Here is a 19,129-nt window from a genome sequence, read left to right as displayed (position 1 = left end):
CCCCCCAGAAACCTGATAACTATAGGTCTCAATATTTTCCCCAGGACATATAACGCGAAACTTGGTTAAAGTTTTCAATTAATAGCTGTTTGTTTTAATGACTTTCAAATTAAATCAAAAATTTTTTTTTTCAATTGTCTCCTTTTAGCTTTCATTTTCGTCGACAGCTGAATCTCACTAATTAGAAGCCTCAATTAATTTCGTTGATTCAAACCTTTTTTTCCCTTGGCTAAACGTTGTGACTGATTGCTCCCGCCAATTATTTTCGTAAAAAGTTTTCGAGATTTCTATACGGTTTATTTTTGGTTTCTTTATTTTGTCATGTATACGTAGTTTTTTTATAAGCAAGACTCATTGATGTTAAATTGAGGAGAAAGTGAAGATTTACAGTTGTTAATTAAGGGTAACATCTTATAACTATAGTGCGTTGCCCAGGGTGATGTCGTACAATTGTTTGAAGTTTTGTCTTCTTCATTTATTTGTTGTTATTTTTATGGGGTCGCGACTTAGTCTCATTATTAAAAGGCCCAATTGACTTCCCGAGGTGTTTAAAACTAATTCTTCGATTTTTGTTGAAGTTTTAAGTATGCTATGAATTTTGAAAATATGTAATTTCAAAAACATATTTGGGTTTTTGAGCTTCGTCATTTTCTAAACTAGTTTTTGGTCGGGTTTTAGTTCAGTCTCCGTAAGCACAGGTCACAACTTGTTTCCAGTGAGCTATAGTTTACTTTGTTTAGCGGTTTTAGCTTCAAACTTTTGCTTCTCGGCTTTGTTACTACTGGTATTACAAGATTTCTTAAAATGCTTGAGATTTTCATATGTTTGTATATTTTAAAGGTTTTGTTCTCTTTTTAATTGATAACAAAATTCGTTGGTCCCATTGGCTTTGATTTTTTGCGCAATTGAACAGTGGATAAATAAATTACTCAATTGCTCTCAATGGAGATATATATGAACATTTTAGTGAATTCAATAGATATCTAATGACATTAATAAGTGTGAAATTAACAGTTTTCAAAAATAGAAACGTATTTCTGAACGTCTTCGCTCTTTTTGTCAGCCTCTTAACGAGTCGCATTGAGGAGAGGTCTCACATCTTTTATATTGAAATATAGTTTAAAATTTTTTGTATAGGTTTTCTCTGATGCCAGTTTGATTTTGTTATGATATTTTATTATTGTAGACATCGAGTTTTTGGTCGCAAATATTGACTCTTGTTTGATTTTTATTTTTGTGTTTACTGGTAGTCCTATTATCAGCAACTTTCATCGGCCCTCTAGCGTGGCATTATTGTGTTCTATTGGTTATTTATTGAACGATATGTATGTTTTTGAAAGTTTTCTATCTCCTCATCATTTGGTAGCCAATTAAGTCAAGAATGTGGATGAGCGGGTTTGGAACATTAATTAATGTGCTTACGCACGTTACCGAGCCTCCTTGTTGTTTTCATGCCCATTATTGCCTTTCTATAGCAACATTCCAAATTGCGCAGAATTACAAAAGTTTGAATTATTTCCAGCTGTTTTTGTTTAGTTGAATCAGTTTCTTAATTATTATATCTGAAGGGCGTTTTAATACTTGTTGTTTTGGATTTTTAAGTTTTTGACGCCACTTTTTTTGCGGTAATAATGCAGTTTCGGCCGTTTTTCGGACTAATTCCATCAAAATTTTCCCTCTGTCTGATTTTGTTTATTGGAATACATATTTTGCCTTCAAAGAATGAAACCTTAGGTCAATGATAGTTTTTGAGCGCTCAATATTGAAGCAGCAAAAAATTTTGTTTTTTTTTCTTATTTTTTAAAAATTTTTTAATTCATTTATTTGTTAGGCGTCTTCAGATTTTCTAGTTTGACCTTATATTATACAGGTCCTAATTGTGAGTTTAATTTCTGGTTTTCGTTTCCCATATAGAGTTGTAATATTTGTTATCAGAAAACTGAGTTTTGGGTATTAATATTTCTGCATCATTTTTTGTTGTTTTTAAGATTCAACTTTACTTCCAATACAAATTTCATTTTTATTGTTTTCTGTCGCATTTATTCAAAGTTGTGCAGCTGCCAGAATCAACTGCTTCTTCTTACCTAAAGTGACTTATCTGGATGTTTGGAAATTATCCGAAGCTAGTATTATTTTTTTTCTTTTACCTTTGCAAATGTTTATGTTTTTGAAATGTAGATTGTTTTTTCAACTTCTCGGGTTGAATTTTTTGGTATTGATCACTTTTATCGTGTCATTAAATTTGAAACAATCATTTCTACACCTGCGTGAGAAAGTAGAAATGTTCTGGAGGGTTTGACTAGTTTTCGGCAGCTTTTATTCAAATCATTTTTGTATCTCTCTCTGCAAAAGACACCGAGCGGCCAATATTGGTGAAAAATCGGGCTTGAAGAGAGCTTTCAGGGCATGTTGGATTTTTTCATCCAGAATATTTATTTTTTTCCATAGTTCCATTGGATTGCTCGACGTATCAAAACAACATAACTCGACAGTATGAGGCATACAACAATGACAGTTACTGCATATTGGGTTTGGTCAGATGCTCTCAGGATGAACCAATTTGCGCGGTTCCCTGTGACAACGTCACCGAGTGCTCTGATGGTTTTGACGAGTCCACGACTCTCAACTGCACCCAGTATACGACTTGTGGGGGTTCATTGACAGCTACCAGTTCTGACCAGACTTTCACTTCTGCAAACTACCCGACCTCAAACTACGAGAAGAATACAGATTGCACTTGGATTATAGAAGCGGATAGTAAGTTTCGCTATTTTTCTTTTCAGAAGTGCGTGGTGGATCTTTCATCCCCAGTACATCACCCCACCACACACATACTATCTTTTTCCGGATCTTTTCCGTTTGTGCCCCCAGCTTAGTGGATGCATATTATGCACGTGCCATACTTTTACATAATAATTTACTATGTAATGACACGTGCTTTGTAACTGGGGGTTGCATACCGAATTTGGGGGGTGGGGGCACAAACGGAAAAATTCCTTTTTCCCATTACATGGGAAATCTTTCTGTGTAAATAGAACCAACGACCTTGAGGGTTGCTGTTAGTGCACATTTCCGCTAAACCGGAAGCATAAGCGGAAAACTTATTTTTTCCGTTAATTTCCCCTTTAATGGGTGCCCCCCCTCTTTAATGATTGCATATTTTTGCACCCCAGGCACGCGTGCTGTATTAGCGTATGATGAATGACGACTTATTATCCGATGGCACGTATTCTGTAGCTGAGTGTGCATAATGTAATGGGCCAATGACGGATGAGATCACGGAAAAAAACAGCAAATAGTTATCAATGTAATCGTCATTGCTAATGTCTTTTAAAATCCCTTTATTCGATTTTCTAATGGTTTCCTCTAATGCCTCCATTTTTATTGGGTGCACTTTTTGGGCAAACTTGACGCGTTCATGATAATTTATCCGACATTAGAGAATCAAGGGTTAGAAAGTCAAGCACTCAAGTAGTAATATAGTGAGCTACACTCCCCGGGGGGGGGGGGGGGGTGAGGTCCCCCATGTATTAAGATAGGGTATAGCGTATTTTTCGGGATTTGGGTCCTCCGTAACGTATTAAGATAGGGAATGAATTAGCATGTATTAAGATTAGGTATAGCGGGGTTAATTTATTAAGATTGGGTATAGCCGCCATGTATTAAGATTAGTTATAGCCGGCGACATGTATTAAGATTATGCGCCGACATGTATTAAGATTAGTAATAGCCGCCGACATGTATTGAGATTAGTAATAGCCGCCGACATGTATTAAGATTAGTAATAGCCGCCGACATGTATTGAGATTAGTAATAGCCGCCGACATGTATTAAGATTAGTAATAGCCGCTGCCATGTAGTAGTATAGTCGGTGCAAATGTGTGGGGTAGGTTCGGAGACGCTCCTGATAGGCTGAAATTTTGAGGGGAAAAAATCAATGTTTGTGTAGTTATTAAGTGTTTACTTGAGAACAATAGAATCGGCGTGGGTAATTAATTGCTGTAATTATGTGAGGGGTAATTATGTGACAGGTTGAATTTTGTTTACAACTTTTATGTTATTAAATTGTGAAATTAATTGGTGGGGGTTTTCAATTACCCTAGTTATCTGAGGGGTAATTATGTGACATGTTGAATTTTTGTTTACAAATTTTAGGTCAATTGCAAAGATTGTTCCCCTAATTGTTTGAATCAATTGTGTAACAAATGTCTTTTTCGCGCTCATTAATTGGAAAAAGTCAAGATAGCAAGAGGTAGTTTTGATCTACCGTCCTCTGGGTTATGGGCCCAGCGCGCTCCCACTGCGCCATCTTGCTAATTACTTGCATATATGCATTATTTTTTGTACATTATTTGAAAAAAGATGTTAAATAAAAGAAAAAAATGAATTAAAATAGTATAAAATGACAGACACAGTACAAATTATGAGCATCAAAATACAAAATGACTCAATCATTTACAATAAATTGTATAAATTTCAATGAACATCAAGGTACACTTAGCCGAGTGGTTAATAAAGTTCGATAAAAAAGTTTAGAAAACTCACGAGAAACAGTTACGAGAAACATATACTATCGACTTTATTAACTTCAGCTTACTAAATACCAAAATGAACACTACTACATATAGTTACTTATAAAATTTAACACGTGTACATCATGAATATTGTTCAAGTTGGTTTGGAAAAACTTAAATAGTTGAAATGCTGCAAAAATTGCGTAGAATCCACACAAATTTTGCATCTTCTGAAGTGGTCGATGTATTATTTTTTGGTACTTTTTACCTAAAAATTTGTAATGTGTTACTGATCGAGCCAGAGAATCCGCATAATAGTAACTTCTGTTGAGTCGAGCAATCAATATCCAATGTTCACCTTTACTCGAAGCAGTGTTAATGATTGCAAAGCTGAATTTGGGTAAATTTGGAATGAAATCTGCTGGAAACGATCCAATGTATTTAAATTTTAGCTCAGGAATGCGTTCAATAATTTGTTGAAGAGATTGATTATCCATGACAAATAATCTTCTGTTTCAATTCGCAAGCTCCGTTTGAACAGAGATTTCTCACATTACAATCAAGTTGAAATGATTCGTTCTTTTCAATAAAGCAACAATCTTTAGATTGGGGAATTTTACGTATCAGATCTCCTGTAGATTTACTTACTCTGTCTTCACTATTACCTGTGACATCGGGATGAAAGATAATAATGATGATTAAAAGTCCCAGGAATACTGCACAAATAAGGTATACATATAAGTTTGGAGTAGGTCTACCCCAATTTTCATCCATTCCCTATCTTGATATTATAGTGTGGAAAGGGTTGCAACTGGGCGATGAAAGTACATATCCAACAAATGTTCCAACGCAGAAGGCAATAATATAAAAACCATAAAAAATTGAGAAGAAAATTAAAAAATCTTGATTAATGCAGAGTTCTTCAGACATTCTTAGCAACTGTTCCAAACTGATCAATTTTAACTGTTGAGATTCGTTCTCCGAGAACAATTAACTCGGTAACATTGGTTAGCGGACGTTCAAAGAACATTTCTAAACGAAGACTTTCCCCACTGAGTTCAGGATAATGAACATTTTCACCAGCATCTTGGAGTGATGTGAGATCGAATACAAGCACATAATGATCTGTGAAGAAATCATTCGGTAACGCAGGAATTTCTTCGTTGAAGTTCATTGCCTTCATTGTTGTAACATAAGCTCTACAATTGTTGGTTGTATCAATTGAGACAACAGCTCTCCCCCCTCGAACAATTCTCAGCTCCCGCAGTCCAAACTTTCGATAATGAAAAGGATTTTCTTGAAAATGTCCGGTGAATGCTGAATTAGTGTTCATTGCTATTGCAATTCGTCTGATTGGGGCATTATTGAAAACATTTTCCTGAATAAATTGATTTTGTCCAGAAGGAATAATAAATGTTCGCGCAATTGTCTCCATAAAATTATAGCAAGCTGGTTGATGTGTTAGTTGATACTTGATTGTCTGGTGATAGACCTCATTAACGACAACACGTCTCGTAAAAAGTGAACAGTCAAGAACTCTAAGGGAAACATGTGGATTGTAGGAAATCATGTAAAAATTTGGTCTCGCTCGAATCAATTTGAGTCTAATTTTTGTATTTGGAAGTAATAATTTTTCACATTGAAATAAGTCGATTGCAAGTTTACCATATAAGGTAACCCCATCTTTCAACAAAAGCTCTTCTTCCCTATCTATGAACGGACTTTTTTCATAATCACTAGGATCTTTCTCAAACTCGTATCCATGACAAGCCAAAATTCCTTCATTATTCATTGTAGAAGCATTGAATTCATTGGATATCAGAGCTTTGTGGCCATAGAGTCCGTTAGAGTTGTACACTTGTTGATTGTTTAAATACACTTCGCAGTTGGAGAAAAGAGAGTGTAACAAGTTGTTGACATGAGTCAAATATTGTAAATCATCATCAGTGAAAGTCATACCCATATCTGGTTTTCCATGCTCCTCTTTTTTCATGAAATCGTCAAATAATCTTCCCTTTTGTAATCCAACTTTAATTTGTAAATGAATATCTCTCATATCGAGATAAATACTTCTATCTGTTTCAAATTCAAATTCAATGCTGCTTTCATCCAATGAAGTGCTGGGATAAACTTCTTGAATATGGGATGATTCAATTGGTTCCAAAACCGGAATTTTGTCAAAAATCTCCAAGCAAGAATTTGTAATGTGTCCATAACGGAAATTACTGTCATTTGTTGATCTGGTATTCATTTTAGTTTGGTAAAAATATCCCTCCTAGTTCGACGACGTCGACTGATTTTTGGCGAGCGTTTTCGAATAATACGTCGTTTTCTAGGTTTTCCTCCTCCTAGTTGTTTAAGTAAAGTTTTCTTTCCAACATCTGTGGCTGCAGATTTGAACTTTTTCCTTCCAGCTAATACATTTCCGATTTCTGGCGCAGCTAATTCAATCAAGTCAGCACCAACTCTTTTAGCTGCTGGTACAACATATCGTCTCAAAAAAGGAATTGCAGTTCTCCCAATTGTTTGTGCTAAAGCTCCAAATCCTCTTCCCCTTTGTCTTGAATAACCACGAAAATACGGTAAATCACTGTCTGCAACCATTTTTTGTAAACTTAATTTTAAAAATGATTGTCTGAAGCTCTTCTGAACATCAATACAGCTCTTGTTACACCTACTGAATTGAAGGGAACTTTTTCACCGTATGAGTCGCGGAGCTCAAGTTTAATGCTGTGGAAAGAATTTTTAAGAATTTTTTTAAATTGTAGATTTGGGAAGTTTTGATAATTCATATATTGTCCAGTAGATATTATCTCTCCATTCTTAATTTTAGAAATAAACGGAATACATCTCAAAAGCGCGGCTTTTGTATCACCTACAATATTGTATTCAACAATATCGCTGTATATCATGAGAGTATGAATTCGAACAATATCATAGGGAAATTTAGGAAAATGTGGTCCAGCACCACTCATAAAAACACCCATTCCGTAAACAGCTTCCTCACACCCAAATACGTGACAGAGATCAGTACTGAAGATAACTAGTAACGAGTTTTCATTAGGAAGGCTTAGGGATATTCTCTGTGTAATTCTGTTGACTTTTAATTTGATTGGGGTTTTCTCATACTTTTCTCTTTCCTGAATTTGTTTGTTCATTTCGTTCACAATATCAGATATTGATGGATATAGTCCAGCATCAATTGTATAATAATCGGAAGGTTTTGTATCTGGAGTTGCAGCATCTAGATAGAAAAATTTTCCATCTGTGATATTCTGGTACAAAGATGGATATGATAGTTCGGTTATTGCCACCTCCCATTCTCCTTCAAGGTTAATCTGTTCGGGAAAGAAATTGGTAAAAGAACTCAATGTATTATTTGGATAACAATCAAAGGATGCGTTGGAAACCAGCTCTACCGTAAAAGAGTTCATCACTAAATGATACACTTTGAGAGCTCTTGTTCATAAAATTTTCCTAGTATTTCATCACCCTGCTCTCCCTTGAGGTTGTATGTTGGAGGTTTGTACGTAGCAATCTTAACAATTTCAAAGATTTCACTCGTGAACTGTGACTTGTATCCTTTTCTAAAAGGAATATCGTATTTCGAAATTCGTACTTTATCCCCTACTTTAAACCGAGGTTTTTTGTATTGTCTGATGGGATTTTTGTAAAAAAATTGATAAAAAGTCTTTGTTTTTTACCTCTTTTGGAGCTTTACCTGTAGATCTATTTACTCTACTATTCATTGTATTTAGGAAAGATCCCATTTTTACAAGGTACTTATGCCCGTTTTCTTCCATGAAGCGATAAATAATGTTTTTCAAAGATCTGATAGCTCTCTCAGCTACGGCAGCTTTTCAGCTTTTGTTTCACTTCTCGTTGAATAAATTTTAATTTTCTTTTCTCCACAAAATTTCCGAAATTCGCCACCAAACTCTGTTCCTTGATCAACCCACTTTTTGTGGGATGTTGTTTTTTCGTAGCATTTTTTTGAAAGCTGCTACAGCATCTGTAGAATACTTTGATTTCATTGGTTGAACACGGACAAAACGAGAAAATACATCAACGCAGATTAATAGATACTTTACTCCGTTATTAAACTCTGACAATTTGTCCATAAAAGCTAAATCAAGACACCAAATTTCATTTATCCGCTTTGCAAATGCAGGTAATCGTCTAAAATGTCGATTTGCTTGACGGTATTTTGTATAGGAATTTTTAGTGTGGAGAAAGGAAATAACCTTGCCTCTTGATAAACCGCTAGCTTTCTGAAGATTTCTAACCGATCCAAATGCAGCTTTTCCTTCTTTGTATAATCGTTGAAGTTTCGCTTTTTCAGATTTTGAAAGGGATCCAACTCCCTCTGTCTTTGCTTTTGGCATCCTTGTTTACAATTTTGCTCGGACTTATCCCTGTAGCATCAAGTATTGTGTAATATATATCAGGAAATGCAATATTTTTTCTCTTCAATGCGTAAATAAAGTCGGTAAATGCTACATTTGTATCTCTTCCATCCAGTAAAATGGAGTCACTGAGGGACAGCTTGATTCGAGGACATTTGAGTATTTGATCTACAACTGACTCGTTTTTGAATGATTTTGTGTTAGTGGTGATGTCCTTGTGAAGAGAATCTAAATTTTGTGGAACGAAGTTAACTTTTTCCTCACTCTCGTCCAATTTATACACATGTAATTTGAATTTTTGTTCGTAAAGCTGTTGAGGAATCAAAACAAACTGTTCCATTTCAAGAAAGACGGTTAATGATAGACGGAGTTAGAAATGATATAAGTTCTATTCCTTTCCTTGAACTTAAAATTGCTCTCCTTTTATTTATTCCAGTTCTTTTTAGAATAAGCTGATGAATTTCGTCTTGATACTTTTTTATGTCTCGTTTTTGAATATCTTGCAGTTCTCCTCTGAGCATGTTTACGATGCACTCGTTTAGGAACTGAATAAATTCTTTCGGACAATTTTTTAGGTAAGTTCTTTTGAAGTTCCGGGAATAACTTTGGAACGTTGTCAGAGTAGAGAGATGTTGTGTGCTCATCACTCAAAAATGTGGTCTGCTGTTTATGTTGTGGAAGGAAAAAAATTGAAGGAATCGATCCACTATTTGTACAAAATCGAAGAGAGTCGACTGTTTTGGGAGTTAAATCAATAAGTAAATGACCATAAGGAATAGAAGTTGCTTTGGTATACCAATCTTTTAATTGTGAACCTAATCCCAACTGTTGGCTCAGAGTGTTTATTTGCAGTACATCTCTAGGAGATTTGAACAAGACGATATGAGTATTTTGTAACTCTATATCTCTTCCTAATCTACTCTGATGAAATAAATTGTGTTTGATGTATATTGTGCTGAGTCCTTTATGTCTTCCAGCTGTTGCAATTTTAACGAAATCTTTAGAGCTGGAAATCTCCTCACAAGAGTCGTCAAAAATTAACAGATACTTTGTTCCGTTATTTGGTAGGTTTTGAATAAACTCAAAGTCAACTCCTTCTATGAACTCAATATTTTTAACATCTTTAGACATTAAACCATAAAGAGATTGATAATGTTGATAGAAGTAGTAAATTTTGTCGAACTTTGGTTGAAAAGTTCCAATTGTTAACCATTCATGTATAAGATGAGATTTCCCAGATCCGCTTGGACCAACCAATGAAATAAAAATTCGTTCTTTTGTGGAAATTATCTTGTTCATAATTTAGGTGAAGGTAAAATATAACCAACTGTACTAGAAAGGATTGCAATCCGAACTGTTGTTTCTTCACACGTTGTAGCCAATGTTATTCGTACTATACAACAGACCAGAATTACGAGTATAACAAAAAATTGGGACAGAAAAACGACTAGAGACCTATTACAAGTCTGTCCAAAACATTTCCATGATTGTCGTTCCTGATTATTATCATCAAAGACAAAATTACCCAAATTTAATCCTTTATCTGTATGCTCAGTCATTTAAACGTAATCATTGAGACGATAGAGAAAATGTTTCAACTGAATTGTGATGTAAATAAATAAAAAAATGAGATAAGCTTCTAAACATAAAAAAGAAACAAACAACAGCGACAGCCAAAACACTGTCTCTTCACAGGAATTAATAACAGAAAGCATAAAAAAGGAGAATAAATTCAAAATTAAGAAAAACGACAGAATTGAAATGAAGAATAACTGTGTAACGCTAGGACAAAATTTGTTCAACTTTCTCATTTTTGAAGCAACTTCTCTATGTTTTGTAGGCGAAAAAAATGATTTTAAAAATTAATTAAAAGACAATATGATACATTACAATCAAAGTATATAAAAATTTTTACAAATATTAAATTTTGTCAAAAAAAATTAAGAACCCAAGTTCCATAAGCATAAGCTTTCTTCTCTGCACAGTGCAATGTTTTCTTGTGTCGGTAGGGGTAGTTACTACATTCCCAGATTGTATCTTCGTTGGAAATCAACTTAGAGGCTTTTGGACATCCAAAATCGTCAAAATTTTCCACATCCTTACACAAATAATTGGATAGGATTTTACATTTCTCCAATCCTTTGGCAAAGTATTCGGTTGTAGGAGAACAATGTTGATGAATTATGGTTGGAAGATCTGAGTAATCAACTTTTCCATTATTCCAGTTTATTCCATGTAAATTCATTGTGTTCCACTTTGCTTGAAATGTTGGCTTGTAGTCATTCGGTGGGAGGAATGTATATCCTAACACAATTCCGTCCTTGAAAATTCCCAGCTCCTTGACAACTGTTCCCTCCAAGCACTCAATATCAAACACAACGAGAGTCATCCTCTTTTTAGCTGAGATAATTGACAAATGATTAACAATCTAGTATTTTAAAAATATGAGGATGACAAACTTTGATGTAGAGACAAAAGAATAATCCAGTTATATGACCTAGAAGACAGGAGCTGGGTAATTGCGCCAGCATGTAACAATAACCTGGTCCTTCGTCTGTTGTTGTTTTCACAGCTCCAGCAGAATCATGTAAAATTGCATGTAGACGAAAAATTTTTGATCTAGCTAAGAAAAAGTCCAAAAGAGAGTTTCCATATCCAATTCTTCCTCCGTGAGGAAACTTTTGATCAATTTCGTCCAAATCGACATTTCGGTCCCAAATTTTACACGCTGCGAGAAAACAGTTTTTACGTTTTTCGTTCGTAGGGAACATTGAAAGTATGCTTCCGTAACAATTGAAAATGTTTACCAGAGTAACAATATTCATTAACTCTGAGTTGTTTCGTCCAAAATAATGCAAGTCTTTTTGTAATTTTCTATATAGGAAAGAAGTGTTGGTAGATGATCTACTAGATTTTTATACTCCTCTTTTTTCAAATCAATCTTTGTAAGAAAACTCCACTGATATCCGTTCCAGCGATGTTGAGAAATGGAAATTTCTTGTTTGTCAGAACGATATGTTAGAGTTGTTCTGCGCAGCCCATTATGAATAACCCACTTGAATTCAGAAATTTGGGACTCTAAGTCTAAATTATCCAAATTGGGAAAATTTTGCGCTTCAAGAACTGTATATGAATACCTTTTAAGCTCGTGATGTAACCTGACGTGAAAAACTTTTGATTTATCTCTGAGACTTAAGAAAATGTTTCTAGAGCATCCAATATCCCAACTCATTCTAAGAAGAAAAAAGTTTCAAATGAAAAAATGTTTACTGAAAGTCAAATACATATAATCACCAAATATTCATCATTCAATATAAAAAACATCATAATATTGCGCAGCAGTAGTTATTGAAATGTACATTGTTCAATATTAGAGAAGTCTTTAAGATTTTCAATGAGTTCCTTGAATTCTTCCATTTTATAGCTGACGTAAGTCACTTGCTTGAACTCATTGCTCTCTTTGCGACAAAATAGTCGGATCTGGACATAAACTGAAGCTGGATTGTCCTGAACGTACTGTATAAAGGTAACGTAGAGTCTTCGATTTTTTCCAATGCTGATCTCTCTTGCTTTGTGACATTGTTGCAGCACGTCTTCCATTTTTGGGTTCTTCTCAAATTGAGCTGGATTTTCTCGAATTTCCCAGTCTCCATTCAGCAGATCGTTCTTCAGAAGACAAAATTTCTTGAATTCGTAATCTCCAATTCTCAGTTGTTGGTACTTTTCAAATGTTCCACATTTATCTTTTTTAAAGACTTGAAAAGTTGGTTCCGAGTAATTTTGTCCATTTCTAAATATTTGGGACACAGTAAATCTCCCAAATCTGTTTGGATGAGAACCAAAGTCAATATAAAATGGGACGGAATCAGTACCCAATTTAGGTTGTGAATCTGTAAACATTGATGGAGCGCTCGAGTAACAAGGAGATACTTTGGAGAGAGACATTTACGTAACTTGAGTAAGCTGCGAGAAGTTGATTAAATGATTTGCTTAAAAAATTAAGGGCCTCTACAACGCAGAATTTCCTTTTATGCTAATGACATCATTGTTTTCGCACAATTTCCTAAAAAGGAAGAGAAAAATGTGTCTATTTAGAATTCTTCCTTAAAAGGATTTCTAATCAGAAATTTTCAATAAAGAAAACTTTTGAATCATTATAGAAAAAGAGTCTTTGTGTTTAGCACGTCTGTGTTGCATTAGAGAGAAGTAGTGACGAAAATATTTTGAACAAGTAAAACATCGAAATTTATTAATCCGCTGTTTCTTGAATTGATTCATAGTTCAAATGAGGTTTTAAATTGCACATAACAATTTCATTAGTTTCCTTATTTGGAATTTGAATTCCTTTATAATTTATAAGTTGATTTCCTTATTTGGAATTTTGTTTTATTTATAATAAATAAATTAGTTTCCTTATTTGGAATTTAAGTTCAAATAAGGAAATCAATTTCTTTAGAACTAAATAATATTACAGAATGGCAGCAGTTATGTGTCAGGTTTTACCACACTTTTACAAAAAATTCTGTGAAAAGACGTTGTTTATATCTGTATCTGTCAAAGATTATAGACCATATATTCTTACAAGTGAATATGTTGTTGCTTCACACAACAGTTTCTGTCCCCTGAAAACCTGTCGATATCACATTGTTCTCATTTCTTTCTCAATCGGAGACTTGCTTCAAAAACTGGAAGATCTCTCCTATTTATATCAGACAGTTGATTGTTTATATACATTATATAAACATCAATTTTTTGGCAATATTTTGGAAGAATCGGGACTTGTCTTTACTCAGTTAGACAGAGCAGTACAACACAATTATGAGAACAAATATGTTGAGAAGTTACCTAGTGTGTCTAAAAAAAGATTGAGTAGAAAGAAGTTCAAGAGACATCTACTGCGCGCTGAACAAAGAAATGTAAGCACACAAACAATGGGATCTTCTTTTCTGGACAGAATTCAATCTCTTAAAAACTCAAAATATGAGGGTGAATTGATAAAAATTGTTGACTGTTTGTTAGACGGCCATGGCTTAATTGATAATTCTCTGTTATATCTTGAAATCAGAAAGTAATAAATTTGTAATTGCATCACAATTATTTACATAGTATCAGTTTTATGTTTGGTTTAAAAATCAAGAAAATTCAATTTCTCTTTTTTTACAATCTTTTTCTTAAATGTTTAAATTGATACCTCTAATCTGTTAAATGTCAAGTTTTGTAACAAATTATTCTTTTAAAAGTCGAGTTTTCTCACAAAAATTTTTGTTAACTGTTGGGTTTTGGAACAATTTATTTTAATAAAAGTCGAGTTTTCTCAACGAAATTTTTGTTAAATGTCGAGTTTTCATTCAATCTTTTTGTTTAAATATCAAAAAACAGTTTCCAATTGGATACAATAAAGCGCAAATTTTTTCCTGATTTTCACCAGTTTACGGTATAATTTAACGCAAAAAAGGAAGAGATTTTTAATTTGTAAAATGACAAGTTTTCTTTTTCTATAACAACTTAAAAATCGAGTTTTCATACAGGTTTTTTTCTTAGAAATCAAATTTCTGCTCAGTTTTTTTTCTTAAATATCAAATTTTTGATCAAAAACTTTTGTTAAATGTCGAGTTTTGATAATGCTATTTCCGTTAAATATCAAGTTTTGTAACGAAGTTTCAAAATTCAAAATTTTGTTTGATTATATCCTTGTGAACTGGTTTAGAAAAGAAAGCTCACATGAGAAAAATTATATTATAAAGAATGTTTAAATACATCACCAGGAAAATGTATAAATCAACATACAACTTTTCCGTTAAGAACGATTACAAATGAAGCCGCAAAATTGTACCAACTCGAATCTATTCAAACAGAGTTCTCACAACATACTCTGGTAAGTTTTGAATCTCATTCCCAAAAGGTCTAGAACGTTCAAATATTACTGGAGGATCAGTTGGTTGAACGCTGATTGAAGTTGTTGAATTTTCATCAGTCAGCAAAATTGGATTGTGCGCCGTTCCATCCTCTATGGAAGGTGTTGTCATTGATGGAGTAGTCGACATATCAGTAGAACCATAGTACTGTGCCGGATCAAAGTTCTGCTGTTCATTTGCTGTCCAAGTGCTAGTATCAACACTTAGCTCGCTCCCATCAAAGCTTGACACAGTTTGAAGCAAATTCCCTGACTCCTCCACTGAACTCAAAACTTGATTTACATCCGGGCTAGAGAACCAAGAGTTGGGAATTTGCCCTTCTTCCCAAGGGAAAGTATATTGAATGTTGCCAGCGACGTAGGTAGGTGGAAATTCTGTCCCAGCAACGTGGGGATAGTGGTGCCCACTAATAACAGCAACCTCGTGTCCCATCGCTTGAGTTCCAAGCTGATTCTCCGTAATTGGAACCTGATCCTGATGATAGGTGTCGAACTGTTGTCGCTGGTGTTCAATAATATGCCACACAGTGATGGGTAAAGTCATTACAGTCTCATATAATCCGTTTGATAAGTCTTTAATACTTATCCGAGCAGTCTCCTCAGTGAAGGAAAATGAGTACATAAGACTGTTGTTTTGCACAGTAAACTCCATTTTGTTCAGATGAGTTGATAGAAGTGGATTTTTTAGAAACAAAAGCAGTTTGTAAATGAACGTATTGAAAACTGTCAAGTAGAGAGTAAGTTAGAAAACAACAAATTTCACTTTATAGTAGGACAAAAAGAATATCTAAGTTAGAAACACTTAAACGTTACAACTGAAGTAAGATCTGTAGATAAGAAGAATGTGAAAGTAGGAACTCAATTGTATAAAATTTTGAAGAATAGTTAGCAGGACGATGAGGAACAGAGGTGAAATTAATTTTGAGGAAATGAAAGAGAATGATGAAATCTAACTTTGTCGCTCCTATTTATAGTGAATTCCGTCCAATAAGAACAAAGTAACCAAAGAAGGAAATATTTTGTAGAAAAACTGACGTTAGTAACCGAAACAGGAAATTGAAATCATTTAATGTATCCAAATATGGAAGAAGTTGTTATAAAATGATGCTCGTATACGAAGCAGGAACATCAATGCGTGAATAGAAACCAAATATGGTTTTTGAATAATACATGTATCACATGATACGACTACTTGTTTACTAAATAAGGATAGCTCATTGGGAACGAAGTGACATAATTTACCAAAAATGTTAAGCTCTGATAAATTTGTTCAACTTCGTTAAATTTTAAATCAATCTCGGAAAGTATTCCATTTTTGGAACAGAAATTTTGTATATATATATTTGGGAGCCGAATTCCAAATCGAATTTTTACTCCTTCAGAATTGTAATCTGTATAATAATGAAAAAACAACGCGCTTTGTACAGATGAAGTGATTGCTATGGGGTCAGGAATTGGAATACAGTTCGCTTGTGCTAGATTTCTGTACTGTTCTAAAATTTCGGGAACGGAATTCAAAATAAATAAAATTTTGTACTTGTTAATGTGTAGCTCTGACGATAAATCAAATGATTGTTTCGTTATATAATCATCATATTTGAATTTTTTTAATGGAAAATGTTGCATATTCGAATCCTTTACTAAATCGGAATATTCTGTCATTCTGAACGCAAATGTCCAAGAAATTGTAGAAAAAATAGGAATCAACATCAATCTCGTCAACTTTGTAAGCATCGGCAATTCCTTCTTTCCTCTTATATATTTTTTCCAACAACTGTAAATGATTTTTGATTAACATTTTTCGCAAATGAGCAAAATTTCACGCAATACTCTGTTTATGTAAAAGAAAATTAAAATTAAGAAACAATTACACAAAATAAAATCGTTAATCTTCAGAATAATTTCTTTAACACGCGATTTCGATTGGTTGAGAGGTTCCAAGACAATAACGTTAAGTTGTAAAGTAAATATTTGTTCGTGAAGTATGGATGAATATTTGTTTTCGACATCTTTAACATTGTTGTAAAAGCACATTCATGTGCTAATTTCAATTTTCAATAGGACTAGATTTGTTTGCAAGCACCGAATTCTGTCAATTGCGGATAGACACAAATTTGAATCACAGAGTTTGTTAAGATTGGAACAATTTGTTTGAATTTGTTGTGAGTCTGTTTTTGGATTATGGCTGGATGAAACATGAAAACTTATATAAAATGTAAAAGAAATGATTAAGAAGATATATAAGAATGATTTGCTATTTTTGAGTTTACTCCAAGGAATGAATTCACATATTTAAAAAGAGTGTTCTTAATTATTAAAGGTATTTGTAAATGGAAGAATCTGATTGGTTTATTCATTATGTTCTAGAATGTTCGGTTATGACAACAAGCTTCTTAAAATGGAAATGATAAATTTCCATATATGGAGTGATGCGTCATAGCTGCGTTCCCTACAAAAATAATTTCTTTCATTCTCACTTTGTTATTGTCACAATTAGTTGCTCGTCACAATACCCGAATTTGTTTCATCTTGTACCAAAACAATGCCTTCTCTCGATAGAAATCTCCCAGTGAAATGCACAACGTGCAACAAAATGGTGGTGAAGAAGAATATGGCAAGACACAAGCAGTCTTGTGATAGTGGGACTCTATTTTGTCCCAAATGTCCACATTTCAGTACAAAGAAGAAAGAAGACATGAATTACCACATTGCTAAGCATCACGCTCCTAAGGATACAAAGCTAAGCACTATGTGTACTGTATGCTTGGAGGAGTTTCCGAGTTTCTATTCTCTTCAACAACACAAGAGGAGAAAGCATGGAACTTCAACAAAAGTTGGAACAAAATCGAGTGAAAAGCTTAAAGAAGTTCTAGAATCAGAGGAGCTGGAAAAGGACAACGAGCAGCTACAACAAGAACTTAGTGCTTGCCAGCACTTTTTTGACGATACTGAGATGGAAAATGGAAGACATCAAGTGTTCAACTTCAAGCTGTCCAAGCTCGATCCTCATGAAATTAATAAAAAGTTGAAAGAAGTATTCGAAAAACTCAACTGTGCAGCCAAAGTCAACTTAGCTCTAGGATTTATATTAAGAAATGTGGATACGGACGAGTATCGATACTTCTACGCTCACGAGAACAACACTTTCTTCGAGAAATCTCATCTACTCTGTTCCAAAGGAGACTTAGTCTCTCTTCAGGACAGGATTGAAAAGATGGATTTAGTGGAGACGTGTGCTCAGGAGCGGGAGAATACAAAATGGCGATTTGCTCTGACTACAAATGTAACAATATTTTGCGCTCTCCTAAAATCCATTCCAATGGGATGTATCGATGCTGTTCTTCCTGAACAGTTACTCAGACGACCAGATGTGAATTGTCTCGTATCGAATGGCTATGGTGAGACTTACAAAGATTATCTTTGCTTATTCCGAGCTATAGCAGTTCACTTATATGGATCATCGGAGCTTGAGATCAATGCAAAAAATTTGTTTAGTGCATTCCTCCACGAATCTGGACAAGACGCAATCAATTTCAGAGGGGTATCGATCGATCATCTTGTATTTGTTGAAAATGCGATAAAGCACAAAATATTTATTTACGATATTGACATTGTAGATGGAGATTTTGTTGGTGAACTTGCGAGGAGAAGTATTGAAATGTATGAGAAAAATATTAATTTATTACGTTACAACAACCACATATGCTATGTAGATGATATCAACACATTCTTTAAACGATTCCGTTGTCCCAGTTGCGATACGTTCATTCAGAAAGCGGGAAATTTCAACCGCCATGTTAAAACGTGTAAAGATAGAGTACAGCATATTTACCCAAAGAGTGTGTATACATTGCGCGAGACCTTATTTGATAAGCTTGACGGATTTGGAATTTCCTACAACGAAGATCAAAAATTGTTCAAGAACTTGGCTATTTTTGACTTTGAATCGATATGTGTACCCTCCGACCAATTAAAAGATACAAACACAACCACTTGGATTGGAAAGCATAAACCAATCTCTGTCTCTATTTCCTCCAATTTAATTGATGAACCTGTCTTCCTATGCGATAAAGATCCGAAAGCTCTCATTATATCTTTTGTTGAAGCTATTGAAGACTTAGCAAACAAAGGTAAAACTGAAATGTGGACAAAGTTTTCCTCTATTGAAGCAGTAATCAGAGCACGAGTTAACGCAATTGGTGAAAATTTAATTAAAAGAAAAGATCAAAACGCTTCAACATTTGAGTGTGAAGATGAACGTACCGAAGAAGATGATGAAGCTGATATGTCTACGC

At 34.2% G+C, this 19,129-nt stretch overlaps 1 protein-coding gene and 1 non-coding gene across 2 annotated transcripts in view; one reads left to right on the top strand and one right to left on the bottom strand.

Annotated features, from left to right (window-relative positions):
- LOC142341553 (uncharacterized) overlaps positions 1-19,129 on the top strand; it is a 40,998-nt gene that overhangs the window by 7,645 nt on the left and 14,224 nt on the right. The window contains exon 4 of the mRNA XM_075392576.1: positions 2,449-2,757. Coding sequence (XP_075248691.1) covers positions 2,449-2,757 — 309 coding nt within the window. The remainder of the gene's footprint in view (positions 1-2,448; positions 2,758-19,129) is intronic.
- Positions 4,244-4,315, bottom strand: Trnam-cau (transfer RNA methionine (anticodon CAU)). The gene has a single exon. It is a non-coding gene; the product is annotated as a tRNA-Met (tRNA).

This window comes from Convolutriloba macropyga, chromosome 6, assembly GCF_964194025.1.
Source record: "Convolutriloba macropyga chromosome 6, txConMacr16.3, whole genome shotgun sequence".
Lineage (NCBI taxonomy): Eukaryota > Metazoa > Xenacoelomorpha > Acoela > Convolutidae > Convolutriloba > Convolutriloba macropyga.
The sequence above is the reverse complement of the archived record's forward strand: the minus strand, read 5'-3'. Positions and strand labels throughout refer to the sequence as shown.